The 22,480-nt window shown below is 43.2% G+C and overlaps 3 protein-coding genes across 3 annotated transcripts in view; 1 reads left to right on the forward strand and 2 right to left on the reverse strand.

Moving 5' to 3' along the window:
• The window catches only part of LOC111822432 (zinc finger protein 805-like), a 30,995-nt gene extending 23,814 nt beyond the window's left edge, over positions 1-7,181 (reverse strand). Inside the window, exons 1-2 of the mRNA XM_023741293.1 lie at positions 7,028-7,181; positions 6,033-6,159 (exon numbers count right to left, since the gene is read on the reverse strand). Of these exons, the coding sequence (XP_023597061.1) occupies positions 6,033-6,159; positions 7,028-7,057 (157 nt within the window). The 5' untranslated portion in view covers positions 7,058-7,181. The remainder of the gene's footprint in view (positions 1-6,032; positions 6,160-7,027) is intronic.
• LOC101350500 (zinc finger protein 772) overlaps positions 1-22,480 on the forward strand; it is a 287,781-nt gene that overhangs the window by 173,138 nt on the left and 92,163 nt on the right. The gene's annotated exons all lie outside the window — the stretch shown is intronic.
• Positions 13,738-15,857, reverse strand: LOC111822433 (aurora kinase C-like). The gene is made up of 4 exons (XM_023741295.1): positions 15,829-15,857; positions 14,956-15,108; positions 14,201-14,375; positions 13,738-14,028 (listed from the first exon to the last, which is right to left on the reverse strand). The coding sequence occupies exons 1-4, from the start codon at positions 15,855-15,857 to the stop codon at positions 13,858-13,860; spliced, it is 528 nt and encodes a 175-aa protein (XP_023597063.1). The 3' UTR covers positions 13,738-13,857.

The raw sequence follows: 22,480 nt of genomic DNA on the forward strand, positions 1-22,480 counted from the left end.
TGGGGTTGTTAACCAATGTCATAAAACAATATGCATACTGACTATTTAATGAGAAACTATTTGTTCTGTAAACCTTCATCTAAAATACAATTAAAAGAAAAAAAGCTAAGAGACTGAAAATAGGGAACAGGTGTCAATATGTAAATGATGACAACATTAAAATAAAAAAGAGGGACTAAACAGTATAGTCTTAGAACTTTCATATGGAGAGGAGGTTAAGGTGATATCAAGAAATAAAAGACTGGTTTAAACTTAGAAAAATACAAAGTAACCACAAAGGAAACTAACAAATCTACATTAAAATAAAAAAGAAGAAAAACATAAAGATTCAGCAAACACAAAATCAACAATAATGAAAATGATGAAAAGAAAATATACAAAGAAAAATGACTCGGCATGGAAAATTAAGTGGAACAAAGAAACTGTCACCACCACAAAAAAAAAAAGAAATCAAAATGATAGCAGTAAACTCATACCTATCAATAATTACACAGAATGTAAATGGGCTAAATGTACCAATAGATAGACAGAGAGTGGTAGAATGGATAAAAAAACACAATCCGTCTATATGCTGCCTCCAAGAGACACAACTTAAACTCAAAGACACCAACAAACTAAAACTCAAAAGATGGAAAAAAATGTATCAAGTCAACAACAACCAAAAAAGATCAGGAGTGGCAATATTACTCTTAAAGAAAGTAGACTTTAAAGCAAAATCCATCACAAAGAATAATGAAGGCCCAAAGGATAAGAACACTATATAATGATTAAAGGGTCAATACACCAGGAGAATGTAACCATAATAAATATACACGCATCCAACGACAGGGCTCCGAAACACAGGAAACAAACTAACAGCATTGAAAAGAGAAATAGGCAGCTCCACAATAATAGCAGAAGACTTCAACACACCACTTTAGGTGAAGGACAGAACATCCAGAAAGAAACTCAATAAACACACGGAAGATCTAAATGCCACAATAATCAACTTGACCTCATAAACATATACAGAACACTCCACCCAACAGCAGCCAAGTATACATTCTTTTCCAACGCATGTGGATCATTTTCCAGAAGAGACCACATATAGGCCACAAAGCAAGCCTTAACAGAATCCAAAACACTGAAATATTACAAAGCATCTTTTCTGACTATAAAGCCATAAAAGCAGAAATCAATAAAAGAAACAGCAAGGAAAAAAAATCAAAAACATGGAAACTGAAAAACACCTTGCTCAGAAACTACTGGGTTATAGAAGAAATCAAGGAAAGAATAAAGAAATTCATAGAAACAAGGAAGAATGAAAACACATCTTACCAGAACCTTTGGGACACAGCAAACGCAGTGTTCAGAGGTCAATTTATAGCAATAAATGCACATATCCAAAAAGAAGAAAGGCTAAAATCAAAACACTAACCCTACGACTCAAACAAATAGAAAGAGAGCAGCAAAAGAAGCCCTTGGGCACCACAAGAAAGGAAATAATACAGATTAAAGCAGAAATAAATGAAATAGATAATACAAAAACCAATGGAAAGAGTCAACAAGACCAAAAGCTAGTTCTCTGAAGACATCAACAAAATCGATAAACCACTGGCCAAACTGATGAAAAACAGGAGAGGGAGCAACTAACCCAAGTAACAGAAGAGACAGGGGATATCACAACACACCCAACTGAAATAAAAAGAATCATAACAGAATACTATGAAAAACTCTACTCCAACAAATTTGAAAACCTAGAGGAAATGGACAAATTTCTAGAAACACACTACGTACCTAAACTAACACAAACTGAGGTTAAAAAAAAAACTAAATAAATAAACCTATAACAAGAGACTGGAGAGGTAATAAAAAAACTCCCAACAAAAAAAAGCCCTGGCCCTGATGGCTTTACTAGAGAATTCTACCAAACTGTTAGAGAAGAATTAATACCAGTACTACTAAAGGTATTTCAGGGCACAGAAAAGGAAGGAATACTCCAGAACTCATTCTATGAAGCCAGCATAACCCTGATACCAAAGCCAGGTAAAGACACCACAAAGAAAATTACAGACCAACATCCCTCATGAACATAGACTCAAAAATCTTCAACAAAATTCTAGCCAATAGAATTCAACAACATATCAAAAAAAAACAAATCATCATGACCAGGTGCGATTCATACAAGGTATGCATGGATGGTTCAACATTAGAAAAATAATCAATGTAATCTATCACATAAATAAAAGATAAGAACCATGTGATCTTATAAATTGTGCAGAAAAGGCATCTGACAAAGTCTAACACCCATTCCTGATAAACTCTCAGCAAAACAGGAATAGAAGGGAAATTCCTCAACATAATAAAAGGCAATTTATACAAAGCCAACAGCCAACATCGTTCTAAACAGAGTGTGAAAGCATTCCTCTTGAGAATGGGAACTAGACAAGGATGCCCATTATCACCACTCTTATTCAACATTGTGCTGGCAGTCCTAGCCAGAGCAAAAGAAAAAGAAATAAAAGGCATCCAAATTGGTAAGTGTTATGGATTGAATTGTGTCCCCCCAAAATATCTGTCAACTTGGCTAGGTCATGATTCCCAGTATTGTATGACTGTCTACCATTTTATCATCTGATGTGATTTCCCTATGTGTTGTAAAGTCTATCACTATGATGCATTAAGATGGATTAGTGGCAATTACACTCCTGAGGTCTACAAGATTAGATAGTGTCGTAAGCCAATCTCTTTTGAGATATAAAAGCGAGCAGAGAGAATGGGGACCTCATACCACCAAGAAAGCAGTGCCGGGAGAAGAGCACACCCTTTGGACCTAAGGTTCCTGCGCTAAGATGCTCCCAGACCAAGGGAAGACTGATACTTCACAAGGACCTTTCTCCAGAGCCAACAGAGTGAGAAAGCCTTCCCCTGGGGCTGACGCCTTGAATTTGGACTTGTAGACTACTAGACTGTGAAAGAATAAATTTCTCTTTATTAAAAGCCATCCACTTGTGGTATTTCTGTTAGTGCGGCACTAGATGACTAAGACAGTAAGGAAGAAGTAAAAGTATCCCTATTCACAAATGATATGATCTTATACACAGAAAACTCCAAAGAAACCACGAGAAAACTACTAGAACTAATAGAAGATTTCAGCTAAGTATCAGGATACAAGATAAACATATAAAAATTAGTTGGATTCCTTTACAACAACAAAGAGAACTTTGAAAAGGAAATCACCAAATCAATACCATTTACAATAGCCCCCAAGATAAAGTGCTTAGGAATAAATCTAACCAGAGACATAAAAGACCTATACAAAGAAAACTACAAGACACTACTGCAAGAAACCAAAAGAGACCTACATAAGCAGAAAAACATACCATTTTCATGGACTCAACATTGTGAAAATGTCTATTTTCCCAAAAGCGATCTACGGATACAACACAATCCTGACCCAAATTCCAACAGCAGTTTTTAACAAGACAGAGAAACAAATCACCAAATTCATATGGAAAGGGAAGAGGCCCCAGATAAGTAAAGCATTACTGAAGAAGAAGAACAAAGTAGGAGGCCTCACACTACCTGATTTTAGAATCTATTATACTACCATGGTAGTTAAAACAACCTGGTACTGGTACAACAGATACATAGACCAATGGAAAAGAATTGAGAATCCAGACGTAAATTCATCCACGTATGAGGAGCTGATGTTTGACAAAGGCCCGAAGTCCGTTAAACGGCGAAAAGACAAGTCTCTTTAACAAATGGTGCTGGCATAACTGGATATCCATCTGCAAAAAAAGGAAACAAGACCCATACCTCACACCATGCACAAAAACTAACTCAAAATGGATCAAAGACCTAAATGTAAAATCAAAAACGATAAAGATCATGGAAGAAAAAACAGGGACAATGCTAGGAGCCCTAATACATGGCATCAATGGTATACAAACCATAAGTAAAAATGCACAAACACCAGAAGAGAAACTAGATAACTGGGAGCTCCTAAAAATCAAACACCTATGCTCATCAAAAGACTTCACTAAAAGAGTAAAAAGACAACCTACAGACTGGGAAAAAATTTTTGGCTATGATATATCCAATAAGGATCTAATCTCTAAATTCTATAAGATACTGCAAAATCTCAACAACAAAAATACAAATAACCCAATTAAAAAATGAGCAAAGGATATGAACAGGCACTATACCAAAGAAGATATTCAGGTGGCTAACAGATACATGAGGAAATGCTTATGATCATTTGACATTAGAGAAATGCAAATCAAAACTACAATGAGATACCATCTCACCCCAACAAGGCTGGCACTAATCCAAAAGACACAAAATAATATATGCTGGAGAGGTTGTGGAGAGATGGGAACGCTTATGCACTGCTGGTGGAAATGTAAAATGGTACAACCACTTTGAAAAATGATTTTGTGCTTCCTTAATAATCTAGAAACAGAAGTACCATACAATCCAGCAATCCTGCTCCCTGGAATATATCCTAGAGAAATAAGTGCCATCACATGAATAGATACGCACACCCATGTTCACTGCAGCACTGTTCACAAAAGCAAAAAGATAGAAACAACCTAGGTGCCCATCAACAGAAAAATGGATAAACAAATTATGGTACATACACACAATGGAATACTATGCAATGATAAAGAACAATGATGAATCTGCGATACAGCTCACAACGTGGATGAATCTGGAGGGCATTATGCTGAGTGAAATTAGTCAGTCACAAAAGGACAAATATTGTATGAGACCACTATTATAAGAACTCAGGAAGAGGTTTAAACACAGAAGAAAGCATTCTTTGATGGTTACAAGGGTGGGGAGGGAGGGAGAGGGGAATTCACTAACTAGATAGTAGACAAGAATCATCTTTGGTGAAGGGAAGATGGCACACAATACAAAGGAAGTCAGTACAACTGGACCAAAGCAAAAGCTAAGAAATTTCCTGAACACACCTAAGCACTTTGAAGGACAGAGTAGCTGGGGCTGGGGCCTGGGGACCATAGTTTCGGGGGACATCTAGGTCAACTGGCATAACAAAGTTTATTAAGATATTGTTCTGCATCCCATTTTGGTGAGTGGCATGTGGGGTCTTAAAAGCTTGCATGCGGCCATCTAAGATGCATCAACTGGTCCCAACCCATCTGGAGCAAAAGAGAATGAAGAACACCAAAGGCACAAGGAAAATACCAGCCTGAGTGACAAAAGGTCCACATAAATCAGAAACTACATTAGCCTGAGACCAAAAGAACTAGATGGTGCCCGGCTACCACCAATGACCGCCCTGACAGGGAACACAACAAAGGGTCCCTGACCGAGCAGGAGAAAAGTGTGGTGCAGAACTCAAGTTCATGTAAAAAGACCAGACTTAATGGTCTGACTGAGACTAGAGGAACCCCAGAAGACATGGCCCCCGGACTCTCTGTCAACTCAGAACTAAAACCATTCCTGAAGCCCACTCTCCAGAGAAAGCTTAAACTGGACTATAAAACAAAAAATAATACTCGGGAGAAGTGTGCTTCTTAGTTCAATCGGATACATGAGACTAAATGGGCAGCTCCTGTCCAGAGGCAGGATGAGAAGGCACGAAGGGACAGGAACTGGTTGAATGGAAACAAGAAACCCAGGGTGGAAAGGGGAAGTGTGCTGTCACATTGTAGGGAGTGCAACTAATGTCACATAACAATATTTTGGTATGAGAAATTAACTTGAGCTGTAAACTTTCACCTAAAGCACAATTTAAAAAAAAAAAGAAAACAAATGCCCTAGATTTCTAACCCTGTCTTTCCTCTGAACTGAATGGTTTATGTTGGTTATTACATTAAGGAGAGAATTGTCTAATTTAGGGTTTCTCAACCTTGACACTGTTAACATCTTGAGCTAATTTTACTATTTGTTGAGGGGGCTGTCCTGAGTATTGTAGGATGTTGAGCAGCACCCCTGGCCTTTTCCTACTAGATGCTAGTAGCATCCCCTTCAGTTCTGAAAATAAAAAATATGTTCATGGCGAAGAGGTGAGGTCTTACCCAGTGAGACCAGGAGCCCACAGATCTCCAGCATCACCTCCAAGTACAAGGTTCTCTGGGTCAGGTCCAGCTGTCCCCATTCCTCCCTTGTGAAATTAATGGCCACATCCTCAAAGGTCACATACACCTGACAAGTTAAAGAGAGACAGTAGTGTTGGTCTTGAGATTGCTGGATAGGACAAGAGCCTGTCTGTGTGTCAATTATCAAGGGGCAGAGAGACTCAAGGCCAAATCACCCAGCACCTCTTTAGGGTCTAGCTCTGTGCTGACATGCTGCTTTTGAGAGAATACGAAAGTGTAGGAGAGAAGAGCTTCCTATATGGGAGTCATTACGGAATGACGCAAGACAATGACAATCCCACTGGACTGTGAGATTCAGACAGCGCTGAGATGTCAGAGGAAAAGGATGATGCTGATAGTAACAACAACAGTAACTGTACCAATATTGGTAACAGCGGTGGTGGCTGAGCCTCACTGGGTACCCTGCACCGTGCTTAGGACCTTATGTGCCATGTTAAGTTCCCAGCCCTGAAGCTAGATTCCTGAGGTTTGAAGCCAAAGTCTTGAATTTTGACACTAGCCTGCTGTGTGACCTCAGAGCCCTCACTTCATTTCTCTAAGCCTTGTTTTCAGGATCAATACAATAAGAGCTCCCACTTCACCAATAACAGTTGTGGGATTCAGAGACATCATCCAGTACTCAGACCAGAACTGCCTCAGAGGGCTTTCTAGGCTGTAATCTCTATAGAAGCAGATCGCCAGGTCTTTCTCCAGCTGAGCTGCTGGGTGGGATCAAATCGCCGACCTTATAATTAGAAGAGCGCTTAACCATTGCGCAACCATGTCTTCTTGACACTCCTCTAGGACTGGGGATAAAGCAAATGACAAGCTAGCTCCTCTTGCCGTGAACAAACATCTGCAAAGAGAAAACCAGGCCCTTCACGGCTTCCGACCAGCCCAGGAGCCCTCTCCAACCTAGCAGAGAAGCAGCTCACCTGCGCCCGGTCCCTCAGCGCCACCGCCATCCTGGGACCTTGTGAACAAAGCCGCAACAGTGAGAGGCTGGCGACCAGGGCGGGTCCCGCGGCTTTCCCTTCTCGGGAAAGGGTGACCTCAGCTGATTCGCACTCCGGGCCTCAGTGTCCCCCGTGTAAAAGGCACACAGGACCCAGGGCGCGCATTCGGGGATGCGGAAACGGCGGGCGCGTGCGGAAGCACCAGAGAACCCGAGGACCCTGTAGGGGCCCAGGGGACATCCCCGTTACAGGGGCTTCACGGTTCCTACAAAGGCGCTGAAGTGGGGCCCACAAAGCCGAGCAGGGAAGCTGCGACTAAACAGCGCTCCGGTCCCCACAGCTCGAGCGGGGAGAACGGTCTCATGCAGAAGACGCGACCACTAAAAAGCCGGATGTGCCGCCCAAGGCACCCGTACCGCAGAAAACGCCTCTGCTTGGCCGTCGTTGCCCCAATGACCTACGCAGACGCATGAAACACAGCTTTCTGGGTAACGTAGTTGTTTGTCCACATCCAGTCTGGCGTGGGGCGCCTTTCCAAGTCTGTCTTCTCCACAGAAACACGCAGGCAGCACAGAGCGCCGCCTCAGGCCCACCTCTTCACATTGATCGCAGTACGAGGGACCAAGAGGCGATTGCCAAGGCCCGGTAGACGGGGATAATCGCCCGAGAAAAGGGCAAGTGCGATGGTACGAAACCGGACCCTCGTCTCGGCTAGTGACTTCTCCGCGTTCGTTAACGCCTCTCGAGATCCTCTTCTGAGGCGCCGGTCAAGAGAGCAAGCAAAATAACCCCCAAAGGAGCACGCCGGGAAGTATCGCTCGTCGCATTTTGCAAGCGTGGATCGCCCCCGCCTGAGCCTACTTTAGCCCAGTGCTGTAGCTGTAGGGTGCACGGATTTCTGGGTAATGTAAAGCCACCTGGAAGAGTGAATTTGCTATCCCCTGAGCAGGTCAAGGAGCCCTGGTGGCACAGTGATTTAGAACTACGGCTGCTAACCATAAGGTGCGAATCCACCACCGCTCATTGGAAACCCTCTGGGGCAGTTCTCTGCTCTATCGGGTCGCTATGAATTGGAATCAACTCCCGGGCAGTGGGTTTGGTTGGGTTTTTGAGCAGGTCAAACACATCCAGTGGCTCTGGAAGAAAGGCCTGATGATCTGCTTCTGTAAAGATTACAGTCAGGAAAACCTCATGGAGCGGTTATACTCTGTAACACATGGGATTGCCGTGAGTCAGAATCCATTTAAGGGGTTGGGTTTGGTTTTGCATTGAGATGCGGAGGCTACAAGTGAAGTAGGTTTGGAGGAAAAATCAGTACTCCTAATGTGGTCACTTTGAAATGTCTATGAGACCCCAAAGTGTGTCGCGTAGGTAACTCTGCATATGACTGAACGTTAGGAGAGGGTTCTGTTCTGGAGGTATAAATTTGGGAGTTGTTAGCTTACACTGTTCTTTCCATTCATGATACTGGGTGAGATCATCAAAGGAATGAATGGAGATAGAGAACAGAATGGACAGAAGATGAACCCTGGACCAGCCCAACATTAAGTGGTGCAGACAAACTAACTAACAAAGTCATGTTAGAAATTCTAACAATCCACCGAGAGATATTACGCAGAGGCCTAGTAGTCACCATTGCATTTCGTGGGGTTGGTTAGCTGGTTTGTTTTTTATGACTGGGGAGGTGAGAGAAGAAAATCCAGATTTCAATGAGCTGAAGATGCATAAGGTTGAGAAAATGTAAACACAGTGTGTAGAAAATGCCCTCAAGAGATTTAATTTTAAAAGATGAGAGAAAAAGCCCAGTGACTGGATGTATATTGGGTCAAGAAGCAAAGGAGGAGTTAGTTTCCTACAGGAAGATGCTGTTTTTAAAAAGAGATTATGGAGAAATGTTTAATTAGCATGCAAAGAACAACCTTATTGCCAATGGCAATGGTAGAGAAATTTGTCCAAATTGGAGGAATGACATAATTCCTATTTTCACACATTACTGATCCTTAAGATTAAAGTAAATGGTTTGGGGTTAGTTGGTAGAAAGGATATTAAAGTTGCAATTTTTATATTCTCTGATTTTTATATTCTCTGTGTCGTTGGAGGCCAGGATGTCTGGAATGAGTGCAAGTGAAGAAAGCTATGTAGATAATGAAGAAACTGCAATCCACACTGCAAAGCTGGCCAGAGAGTCTTCATTTAATCATATGTCAGCTGGTGATCAGTGTTGAGGATCTAATCAAATATTCTATGCTTATCTACCTGGCCAAAATGTGTGCAGTGATGTGAGTTTATCCAGCACTGGAAAGAAGAAATATTTCAGGGTTCATTTGTATGAACCAGTTAATTGATTAGAAACTTCCAACTGTTTAATTGGAATATTAACTCAAGAAAACTAGTGTTGTTAGGTGCTGTCAAATTGATTTTGACTTATAGTGATCCGATAGGACAGAGTAGAAATGCCCCATAGGGTTTCCTAGGCTGAATTTTTACAGGAAGGAGCCTTGGTGGTGAAGTGGTTAAGTTCTTAGCTACTAACCAGTTTACAGCTTTGGAAACCATATGGGGCAGTTCTACTCTGTCCCATAGGGTCGCTGTGAGTCGGAATCGACTTGATGGCAACGGGTTTAGATTTCTTGGTTTTATACTGATGCCACAGAATATGACACATCACGGTGGTGCTAGTGAATTCATTTGAGCATTGGATGGCATTGACACAGTATCATCAGTCAGAACAAGACCAGGGGCTGACTGTAGAACAGACCATCGATTGCTCATATGCAAGTTCAAGTTACAGCCGAAGAAAATTAGAGCAAGTCCACAAGAGCCAAAATATGACCTTGAGTATATCCCACCTGAATTTAGAGACCATCTCAAGAATAAATTTAATCCATTGAACACTAATGACCAAAGATGAGAGTTGTGGAATGGTATCAAGGACATCATACGAAGAAATCAAAAGGTCATTAAAAGGACAGGAAAGAAAGACCAAAATGGATGTCAGAAGAGGACTCTGAAATCCACTCTTGAACACTGTGTAGCTAAAGCAAATGGAAGAAATGATGAAGTAAAAGGGCTGAACAGAAGATTTCAAAGGGCAGCTCGAGAAAACAAAGTAAAATATTATAATGAAATCTACAAAGACCTGGAGTCAGAAAACCGAAAGAGAAGAACACCCTCGGCATTTCTCAAGCTGAAAAAACAGAAGGAAAAATTCAAGCCTTGAGTTGCAATATTGGAGGATTCTACAGGGGAAGTATTAAACGACACAGAAAGCATCAAAAGAAGATGTAAGGAATACACAGAGTCACTGTACCAAAAAGAATTTGCTGATATTCAGCCATTTCAGCAGGTAGCATATGATCAAGAACCGATAGTACTGAAGGAAGAAGTCCAAACTGAAGGGAATGGTGAAAAACAAGCCTCCAGGAATTGACAGAATACCAATTGAGATGTTTTCAACAAACAGATGCAGTGCTAGAGGTGTTCACTCGTCTATGTCGAGAAATTTGGAAAACAGCTTCCCAGCCAACCAACTAGAAGAGATCCATATTTGTGCCCATTCCAAAGAAAGGTGATCCAACAGAATGTAGAAATTATCAAACAATATTATTAATGTCACACAGGAGTAAAATTTTGCTGAAGATCATTCAAAAGCACTTGAAGCAGTACATTGGCAGGGGACTGCCAGAAATTCAAGCTGGATTCAGAAGAGGACGTGGAACCAGGGATATCACTGCTGATGTCAGATGGATGTTGGCTGAAAGCAGAGAATACTTGTGCTCTGTTGACTGTGTTTACCTGTGTTTTATTGTCTATGCAAAGGCATTTGACTGTGTGGATCATAACAAATTATGAACAACACTGTGAAGAATGGGAATTCCAAAACACTTAATTGTGCTCATGAGGAATCTGTACATAGATCCAGAGGCAGTTCAAACAGAACAAGGGGCCATTGCATGATTTAAAGTCAGGAGAGATGTGCGTCAGTGTTGTATCCTTTCACCATACTTATTCAATCTGTATGCTGAGCAAATAAATAATCCAAGAAGCTGGACTATATGAAGAACGTGGCAATCAGGATTGGTGGAGGACTCATTAACAACCTGCATTATGCAGCTGACACAACCTTGCTTGCTGAAAGTGAAGAGGAGTTGAAGCACTTACTGATGAAGATCAAAGACTACAGCCTTCAGTATGGATTGCCCATCAACATAAAGAAAACAAAAATCTTCACAACTGGATCAATCAGCAACATCATGATAAATGGAGAAAATTTTGAAGTTGTCAAGGATTTCATCTTACTTGGATCTACAATCAACACCCATGGAAGCAGCAGTCACGATATCTAATTATGTATTGCATTGGGACATTCTGTGGCAAAAGACCTCTTTCAAGTGTTAAAAAGCAAAGATATCACTTTGAGGACTAAGGTGTGCCTGACCAAAGCCATAGTATTTTCAGTCACCTCATATACATGCAAAAGCTGAACAACGAATAAAAAAGACTGAAGAGGAATTGATGCCTTGAATTATGGTGCTGGTGAAGAATATTGACTATATCATGGACTGCCAGGAGAATGAACAAATCTGTCTTGGAAGAAGTAGAGCCAGAATACTCCTTAGAAGCAAGGATGGCAAGACTTCGTCTCATGTACTTTGGACGTGCTACCAGGAGGGACTGGTTGCTGGAGAAGGACGTCATGCTTGGTAGAAGGTCAGTGAAAAAGAGGAAGACCCTCAACGAGATGGATTGTCACAGTGGCTGCAACAATGGGCTCAAGCATAACAACGATTGTGAGGATGACGCAGGACAAGGCAGTGTTTCGTTCTGTGTACACAGGGTAGCTGTGAGTCAGAACCGACTCCACAGCACCTAACAAAACAACATACATGGATGCATATGCACAATATATGTACACATATGTACTGGTGGTTACAAGGGAAGCACTCAGTGAATTACTGACTTTCAGTCTGTTTCCTGGCAGGCTCTCCACAAGTTCATGAGAAAACACAAGGCAGAGAGTGAAACCTCCAACACAGGTAAAGAGAAGAAGAAAATCCTATGTTTTGAAGCATCAAGATCCCATCCTAGAAAAGAGACTTTCTGGAAGTAAGGAAATTCTTCTATAAGGTGGAGCCCCAACTGAGCACATTGAAGTCATAGCATGTTATCTGTTTCTAAAGAGGAAGAGTCAGTTTCTTGAGAATTTTCTCTTCCTAGGAGTTTGTTGACTGGGAGAGGGTTGAATTCCCAAAACTTCACGTGGAAATTTAAGAAGGTGCCTTAGTCATCTAGTGCTGCTATAACAGAAATACCATCAGTGGATGGCTTTAACAAAGAGAAGTTTATTTCCTCATAGTAAAGTAGCCTAAAAGTCCAAATTCAAGGCATCAACTCCAGGGGAAGGCTCTCGCTGTCGGCCTTCTTTTCATCAGTGTTGCCCTGGACTAGGAGCTTCTCCACACAGGGACCCCAGGTCCAAAGGGTGCACTCTGCTCCTGGCACTGCTTTCTTGGTGGTATGAGGTCCCCCTGTCTGTCTGCTCACTTCTCTCTTTTATATCTCAAGAGATTGCCTCAGGATACAATCCAATCTTGTAGATAGAGTCCTGCCTCACTAACACAACTGCCGCCCATCCTCCCTCATTAACATCATAGAGGCAGGATTGACAACATATAGGAAAATCACACAATACCTGGAATCATGGCCAAGCCAAATTGATACACACATTTTTGGGGGGACATAATTCAGTCCATAACAGAAGGGTAATAAAATATTTCTCAACTGGAATTGAAAACACACCAACTTTAAAAAAAACGAAAGACAAAAGCACACGCAATGAACGATAGAATTTATCTGCAGAAATTAAGCACTAGTTTTCACAGAGAATGCTGAAGGCAGTGCCCTGGGAGCCAGAAGGGGCATAATTTTGGGCCACTCCATGGGAAAGATTTTCCACGAGAAATACTAGTCTAGGGTCTTAAAAGCTTGTGAGCGGCTATGTAAGATACAACTGTTGGTCCCTACTCATCTGGAGCAAAAGAGAAGGAAACTCGAGATTCAGAGAAGGAACTGGTCTATAGGATTGTCTACATGAACTACAGCCTTCTCTACCAAGACCAGAAGAATTAGATGTTGCCTGGCTACAACTACCATACTTCTGATCAGGACCATAATAGATGTATCCTGATAGAAAGGGAGAAAAATATGGAACAGAACTTCAAATTCTCAAAAAATCCGGAGTTACGGGACTCACTGAGACAGAGAATCCCTGAGACTATTACCCTGAGATAATCTTTTAAGCCCTGAGCCAAAACTAACCCCTCAAGTCATCTTTTAGCTAAATAGCAGGTTAGCTCCTAAAGTATTGAATATTACCCTTGAGTATTACACATTTTAAAAATCATCTATATGAGACCAAATAGTCAACAAATACTTTAAAGCGTAGATAAGAAGGGGGAGGGAGACATGAGACTAGGTTAACAGGAATGGAACAACTAGTACAGAAGTAATGAGAATGCTGATTCAGTGTGAAGAATGTGACCAATGTCACTGAAAATGTGTAGAAACTGTTGAATGAGAACCTGTTTTGCTGTGTACACTTCCACCTAAAATATAAAATACTATTAAAAAGGAAAGAAAGGACCTACCTAAAGACACACAAACTCACACAACTATAAAAACCTGGTACAAAGTGATTCAGTTTTTATTAATTAGTATCTTGCAGCTTAAAAATAAGAAACAAAAAGACAGATGAGGTAGCAGAGCCAGGCGAGCTCTTCGAACAAACACAAAGGAACAGGGCAGGCAGCTCAGGAAGCCATCTGAGCAGAGGGAGGCAACACCCTCTGGGAGTGGGTCTGGACCCAGGGGTGCTCCAGGACCTGGGCCAGGCCCAGACGCTCCAAGGGCTGGTATCTGAGCAGCTTGGAGATCAGGTCCTGGGCCCCAGAAGGCAGTGAGGAGGGAAACCTCACATCCACCTGATGAGGCCGGGGAAGAAGAAAGAGAAGTCTGGTTAATTTCCTTGGTTGATATTCTCCCTGTCATTCAAGGCACTGTGCTGGATGTTACTAGGCAACCTTTTTGTACTCCATACACCAGCAGTCATTACCATCCTGCTTCCCCAGGAATGCCCAGAAGTGGCCATCCCACCTTTAGGATGCGTCTGTAGGTCTCCGTGTGTGAGGGGCTCTCAAAGGGCGGACTGCCCACCAGCAGCTCATAACAGAGTACCCCGATGCACCACAGATCCACCCTCTCATCGTATGTTCTCCCTTCGATCATTTCTGGGGGCAAGTAGTCCAGAGTCCCACACATTGTCTTTCTCCTAGAGGAGGGCAAAGGGCACACTGGGAAGAACCTTCTCATGTAGTTGACGTACGCCACAAGAGGCCAGAAGTCCTGCTCCCCTCCCTGCGGCTCACAGAAAACGCTTCTGTTTGGCCTGGTTGGGATCTAGGTCCCAGAGAAGGCAAGCGCTTGGATCTACCAATCCTCTATTTTAGATAACTCATAAAATTCTTTAGCTCATGATCAAGAATGTTTTCACAAGAATATTCTAAGCATCAAGTGAGTGATTTGGAACAAACTGATGGTGCATCAAGAAGGGATCATAAAATACATTATGGTTTATTCACATAATGAAATACAGTACGCAAGAATTATGGTGACATGGCTCTTAATTTATCTGCATGAAAACTTATGGGTACAGTTATATATTAAAATAGATCAGAAAATAGAAGGTATAATTGAGCCACAGCCTTTACATCTAAATACACATTAAATGTATGTATTTGAAAAAGGCACTATTCAAACAGACCCAGGATTGTATCTAAGTCTTATGTGTGGAATGAATTACACTGGATCATTCCCATCAGGCACCCAGGCCCCATCCCACCACCACATACCGTAGAGAGAGGGTGTGCACAGACCAGCCAAAGTCTGCAATCTTCACTTCACCCCTTAGCCCCAGCAGCAGGTTCTCTGGCTTAATATCCCTGTGAATCACCTTCTTCTCATGGCAGTAAATCAGGGCATCTGCCAGCTCCTCCATTATCTTGTGAGAAAATAAAAGGCCACTCATACAGCCCCCAGCCCACATGGACCCCAGTGCCCCCAGCCCCTCCCCCTGCCACCTGACCGTGGCTGTACGCTGCTCGTCTAATCTGTGGCTCTTTAGCAGCTCCTTGTAGAGCTCGCCCCTTGGAGCATATTCCAGAATCAGGTATACCCGCCGTGTGTCATGGAAGTAGTTGTAGAGGCGCAGGATATTGGGGTGCCTAGAGGAGGGATGAGAGACTGGTCAGGCTCCTTCCTGAGGCCCAACCCCTGATGCTGTCCCAAGTGACTGGCCATACTTGGGGTAAATCGTGCTGGTACCAGAATAGCAGCGGCCCCCTCTGGGAGTGAGAGGGGAGAACAGGCATCAATCAGGATGAGGGGATCAGGCACAGGGTGGAACTTTACATGGTGTAATTGCACTGAACTGCAGAGAAAAAAATCTGCGAGGTGGAAGCAAAGGGATAGTTTGGAGGGAGTAAACGGGGCAAAAGCTGAGTTCAGATATCCGAGGTGGAAGAAACAGGAAAACAGTACAGAATCTCTGTGGGAGCCTCATCCAAAGACAGTCCTTACTGTAGGTGGGCCTGGATTTCAATTTCCCTGCGCAGCTGATGCTCAAGCCCTTCCTTCTCTATCTGCGACTTGAAGAGGACCTTCAGGGCCACAAGGAAGTGGTTCTTCTGGAGCCGAGCCAGGTACACATTGCCAAATTTCCCCTTGCCCAGCGGACGCCCAATTTCAAAGTCATCAATCCTTAAGCGCCGCCTGATGAGAAAGGAAGAAAAGAGCCTCACTTCTGGAGGGAGGTGGAGGGACAGGCAGGGATAGCGAGGGCTCACCTTCCTCTGCACTCGACCCTCCCTCTGCACCTCTCCGTTTCCAAAGGTCTGGCCAGCGTATTGAGTTAGGATAACAACTCTCAATCCCGTGAGTCTACACTCCATCTCTTCCTTCATCCCATCCTCCTCCAGGTTCAAACCCAAAGGCTCTCACATGTTCACCACGCTGGGCTGCTCTTGGCCCTCTGTAGCTACTGGCAAAAAGAAAAAAAGGAGATGTTAACATTTATTCTGTGCATACACACACAAATACTAACTCTAGTCCCTTCATGTCAGCCCTCATTCTCGGGTCTTGATTCTTATCCCCTTCACCTGTGGGCTGAGCATGGCCCGACTTCGTCTCAGCTTTCCAGCGACTCATGAAGGAAGATTTGATAGCGAGCCGATGCCTTCGTGAGCCCTTTGGAGCTGGGTGTTCAGCTCTCCACGGAATTCTGAGAAGATGGGAGCTAGAATGCGGGGGTCAGGCGCTCGGAATCCTGACACCCTCTGCAGCTAACGCTATCTGCAACCCTCAAGGTCGGGAAATACTGGACAATGCGGCCGGGGACCCTTTATACTCCCCGCCCCTCCCCCATTGGCTGAGCAGGTGGTTCCTGGACGATTCCCATTGGGTGAAGTCTCGGAAACGGCAGACAGCGAGGGCCCAATAGGAGAGACAGAAGTGGGCGCTTCGGGCCAGGGGCTGAAGGCAGTTGGCCAAGGAGACTCGAAGGGCGGGAGCAGGGCGTGGGCTAACCCTGGAGGGCGTGGCAGGGCGGGGCGGGTCAAGGTGAAATGCAACCTAGACAGAAGCGGGAGGGTGGAGAAGGGTAGGGGGCGGGGTAAGAGCTGGTTACAGAAAGGGCAGGATGTGAAATGGCCTTTTTCCAGGGGCAGAGTATCCGAAGATGTGGTTATCAAAGATGCGGTGAAACCCATGTGAAATTGTTCATTACAGATTAGGAAGTAAGCACAAACCTGTGCTCACCTTGCTTATTGGTAATTCGCCCTTTTTCTTTTGTCCAAAAATTGGCTCTGAAATCGGCTCTTGCTTGATATACTCAAAAACCCTGAGTTCAACTCACCCCGCCCCAGTTGCTAAGATTATTAAGAGGGAAGCTGAGGTCCATAGGGATCAAAGAGCAGAGGTATCACAGTTGGGTTGAGAGCCAGGATTGGGGGCCACTCAGGGCCCCCTGGGTGGCTCAACTGGTTAAGCATTGACTACTAGCTGAAAAGTTGGCAGTTCGAACCCGCCCACTGGCACCTCAGAAGACAAACCTGGCAATCTGCTTCTAAAAGGTCACAGCTTTGTAAACCTAATGGACCAGTTCTACTCTGCACACGTGGGGTCGTCACGAGTCAGAGTCAACTATGACAACTAACAACTATAATAGGCCTCCCTAGCTCCCACACCTGGTGGCTCCATCTGGAGTTTTTCTTGCACTTGAAATCTACTCTTTGGACGTTATCTTACCTGTATACACTTTTCCACTGCCACAGCCAGTCGCCCCAACCCCTCTTCCATCTTCATAAGCAGCACCATAGGAAGTAGGCAACTCTCCTGGGTGTAATGCAGCCCCCAGTGGCCGCTGGGAAATGGCTCCAGACTCAGGGTTGGCTATCCAAACAAGTCTCTAAACTGTTCTTATTAGCATTTTATAAACCAATTTTTAAATCCTCATCCTCACTCTCATCTCAAAATCTCTTGAGTGTTCCAGGAGAGATTCTTAGCCCTAGGTAATGAAATGGACGTCATTGCCCTTTGTTTCCATCAAAGTCTGCACCTGCCAGGCTAAGCCTGGAAATTGTTCAGTCTAGGTTGGTGGTAACTTTGAGAAACCACCCTCCAATTGCCTGTGAGCTGCTGCTTAGAAATTTTTTTAAATGGCAGGATCTGTTCTGGGTGTGAGAGTAATAATAATGAGATTGAAAATGGGAGTTTAGGTGAGAATTGAGTGAGCAAAAGGGAAAAGGTTTATAATAGGTATTGTTTCAAAAGGCAAGTGCATTACTAATTGGGTGATAAACAGACCAGTTGCCCACCACTGAATTTTTAACCTCCTTCACGTTGGGACACTTAGTGGCATCTCTTCTTGAGAGCACACACAGACTAGAGCTTCCTCAAGGGGAATCATCAGAATAGTTGAGCGTGTTTATATGTGTTCTGTTAAGAGTGGAAATGTGTTTAACGCCCTTCTCACCGCCTTACCATCATCAGCAGCCGCTGTGTACACAGCCATGTGTGGCTGGGCAGACTCCAAGGCATCACTTATCTTTTGTTCCTCCAAACTCCACAGACTTTAGGCCACATCCCATGCTGTTAATTCTTATAGTCTTGTTACACCTATGCACTGATGTCGTTAAAGCTAATAACTTTTTCTTTGCTAATGCTCATGTGCACACATTTGAGGGTTAAAATCAACTCCTTCAACAAACATTTAATGTGTCAGGCATTGTTCCAGGAGCTGGTGGGTCCTGTTGCTACATGAGAAGTGACCTGTGATGGCTCTTGATGGACCAGCAAAAAGCTGCTTGGTTTAACAGAGATGGTAGTCCCAAAGTGGATGTGTACTCACACTCCACAAGAGAAGGCCAAAGGAGGGAGTCCACTAGATACATTCCTGCACTTTCCTGGGGGAATATGGGCAACAGGGGTAGAAGATGTTGATATAACTATGCAATTCTTCCCCATATCACCTCAACTTTCTTTTTTCCTACCTGATGCAAATGTGGGTGCTGGAAGCAGGGATGATCACTAAGCAAAAAACCAGTTATACCTTTAAACATTTATACTAGAATTCCTAAGGGCCTGATGGGTTGGAACCTGCCTTCACCCCATCTGGAAAAACTGGGGTTGTCAGTGAATGCAGCTGTCTTGCCTGGCAGTTGATAGAGCCCACTAGCTCTGTACCCATGTGGCTCTATTCTATATGAATGGGAATGGGCTGTGGGAGAGGCATCTGGTATTGCTGCCAGCAAACTGGGTCAGGAAAGTGGCTGAACAGCAATAAGAAAACCCATTTTCACTGAGTTGATTCCAACTCATGATGACCCTACGTGTTACAGAATAGAACTGCTCCATAGGTTTTTTTTTTTTTTTTTAACGCTAATCTTTACAGAAGCAGACTGCCAGGACTTTACTCTGTGGCACAGACAGATGGGTTCGAACTGCCAACACTGAGGTTAGTAAACCAAAAAATCTGTTGCCGTCGAGTTGATTCCGACTCATAGCAACCCCACATAACAGAGTAGAACTGCCCCATAGGGTTTCCAAGGCTGTAATCTTTACGGAAGCAGACAGCCACATTTCTCTTCTGTGACACGGCTGGTGGGTTTCAACTGCCAACCTTTACGTTAATGGTCAAGTGCTTAACCACTTTTTGCACCACCAGGGCTCCTTAGTAGTCAACTGCAAACCATTTATGCCACCCAGGAACCCTGGCTAAACAAAAGCCCCTTCCAAAGGTGGAAAAGCTTGGTTTAAAGTCAATGACAAATGGAGAGGAGAATTAGTAGCTGAGGGGAAAGGAATGAATACATGGGTTATGCAATGAGGGAAATTCAACATTACATTGGTGTCCTGAGAGAGACTCAGAGCAAGAGAATGATACAGCCTCTCAGCACAATTTTACCAGATACTGAAAAGAGTGAAGCCATATGTTCGCCAAGATCAACCATGCTTCTGGAAACTGACAGTGTTAAACAGAAGCCTGCAAACCTCAGTGGGACATTTTAGTTATACGATGATGATAAACTGGACTAATTATAAATGACTGAACGGAACTCTAGTAATATGCCAGCATATTTCGACTCATACCTCAGGTTACATCTACTACAAAGGTTATCTTTTGGGAAGGAATTTCTGGGAACTATTCCCATTAGGGAGTCCTGGTGGAGCAGTGGTAGACCATGCTGTGTAAAACTTCCAGCAGACTGATTACTAACTATAAACTTGCTGAGCAAATGCTTAGATAGGTCCCCGGTTATACAGAACAAAATATAGCCAATGGCATGCTCAACATGCCACAGTGTGCTATGCACAAATACACATCACCCTAGTTTCTATGAATGGAATGCTACTGAACTAAGAAGACAATGGGATTCTGATAGGAACCATCACCTCCTCCCTAGTCCCTACTACTACCATCTAGCACCTCAACTTCTGCCTTAACTTTCTCACTGGATCTCCTTTTATTCACATTTCTTTTCTACAATCTGCTCTCCATTCTGAAAACAGAGACACAGCTAAGATTTGATTGTGTACTCTGCCCTCTCCACCTTTAAAACTCCTTGACTTTTGAGTTCGACAAATGACAGAGTATCTGAAGGTGTTCATGTGTTTGGGACCCTCAACTAGTCATGCCTGGCCCTCACAAGATAACTGAGATCTTACTTCCAGGGTCCCTCAACTGCCTGGTTTCTACTAACTCACCTGGATAGCCTCTCCTTGGCATTGCTCCCTCCTCTGTCCTATTTTTCATCTTGTTATAACTTAGAGATCACATCTGGCTGGATGCACTGACACCAGTCTTTGGCTATGGCAGGGAAATAGCTGCTTTGCTTTGCTAAACTCTTAAAATTTATTATTTCATTAATGCTTTGAGGTGGATTTTCCAATCAAAGGGAAGCCACGTGGATAGAAAATTTCCTTAAAGTCATCAGTAGGTAAGAGCTGGGTCAGGATGTAAAGAGCACACTCTTGACACAGCTCCAGAGGCAAAATAACCTGCCCATGTGATATATATGTAACACATCTGACCAAAAAGATTAAAAACCTTTAACTCTCAAAACTCAAGGATGACATCATTAACCATTCTGGAGATGTCCCAGCTTCCCACATTGAGACAGGAAAGGCTTTCTATGGGCTGGACTATGACTACAAAGGGGAGTTGACCTTACCCACAGAGACCAGGTTCCCATAGGTCTCCAGCATCACGTCTCCACAGCTGGCCCTCTCAGTTGGGGTCAATTGCTTCCACACTCTCCAAGTGAAACTCACAGCCACACAGGTGAACATGCCCAATAACTACAACACTCTTCAAACTGTCTGCACTTAATTATGCAGAACTTAATTCTAGACCCCATATTGTTTTAGTTGAAATTATAGCTGAGGCTGGAGGCCACAAGTTTCAATAACAGGAACAAAGAGAGGGTGAGAAATTGTTGACAAATGTGATATGGAAATACACAGCATTGATTTGGCCATTACATTGTTAAAAAGCCAAAAGCTGGGAATATTTGCAAGTCATACAACTTGAAGACATTGAGGAAAAAAAAGAATTGTCGTTGTTAGGTGCTGTTGAGTTAGTTCTGACTCATAGTGACCCCATGTGTAACAGAACGAAACATTGCTTGGTCCTGTGCCATCCTCACAATAGTAGGTATGTTTGAGCCCATTGTTGTAGCCATTGTGTCAATCCATACTTATATGGCACATGCAAGGCCCTTACCAGACTTCCTCTATACCTTGTCATCACTGAATTAAATGCTGGTTTGTTTTCTAACAAGTTCCACTGTGATTTTTTTTTTTTTTTTTGGGGGGGGGGTGGTTACAATGGTTTAGACATGTAACCCTTCATCTCAAAGCTGTGATTCTTTTGTTGCAGGAAGCTCTATTTGCTTAATGTGTGTTACAATGATTTGAACTTTCCCAGCATTTTGGTAACATTTAACTCATTCTGACATGCCAGTCCCACTATCCTTTGAGCTTGCAAGGTTCACCCTTGGTTGATGTTTGAGACTCAAGGTTCTGGTAAGTTTCCCACCATTCACAGAGATGATGAGTGGCTCACTATGCCTGAATTGTTTTTGCAAACAGTGTGGTTTATTCCGAATACCTTTTTCATTCTGGGAGTGTGCAATTTTGGTTAAGTGCTACACAAATAGCACCAATGTGGCCAATCCCTGATAAAAATCTAGAGTATTGAGTCTCCAGTGAGCTTCCCTGGTAGACATTTCATGTTTTGTCACAACTTGCTGATGGAGGTTAAATTAAGCATGTGCTGTGTGACAGCACTAGGACAAGACTCTCGATGATTGCACCCGCTTTCTTGATTGCAGCCCATACATTTTCCTTTGCTGATTTTTGTATCCCTTTGCTATAATGGGAGCCCTTGTGGTGCAGTGGTTGAGAGCTCAGGCTGGTAACCAAAAGTCAACAGTTCAAATCCACCAGCTGCTCCCTGGAAACCCTATGGGGTAGTTCTACTCTGTCCCATAGGATCGCTGTGAGTTGGAATCAGCTCGACAGCAACAGTTTGGTTTTTTTTTGCTATAATATAGTCTTGAGTATGACAATAAGCTGAGTCCTGTGAGTCTTCCCAGCAAATCACAGAACCTTGGGGTGGTCTTGAGGACCTCTATGGTTATTTACTATGATTTCTAAAATTTGAAAATTAACCAGGTTAGCCATATACAATCCACGTAGATCCTCTTGCAGGTCAACATATGTCACACATGGTGCCACCTGCATACACAGCTTTGTGGTAAACACTGTGTGAAGGAGCCAAAAATAGTAATACTTTGCTGTGTGCAGTCATTCACTAAA

The sequence above is a fragment of the Trichechus manatus genome, unplaced genomic scaffold, assembly GCF_000243295.1.
Source record: "Trichechus manatus latirostris isolate Lorelei unplaced genomic scaffold, TriManLat1.0 scaffold00176, whole genome shotgun sequence".
NCBI lineage: Eukaryota > Metazoa > Chordata > Mammalia > Sirenia > Trichechidae > Trichechus > Trichechus manatus.

Bases quoted from the DNA above. Each gene is read 5' to 3' on its own strand.
- LOC111822433 (XM_023741295.1), bottom strand. From the start codon at position 15,857: ATGACTTTGAAATTGGGCGTCCGCTGGGC. The intron at 15,109-15,828 runs AAGGGGAAATTT...TTTATTTTCTCA, and splicing joins AAATTGGGCGTCCGCTGGGC to CAAGATAATGGAGGAGCTGG. The intron at 14,376-14,955 runs GTATGTGGTGGT...GCCCTCCTCTAG, and splicing joins GTGCACACCCTCTCTCTACG to GAGAAAGACAATGTGTGGGA.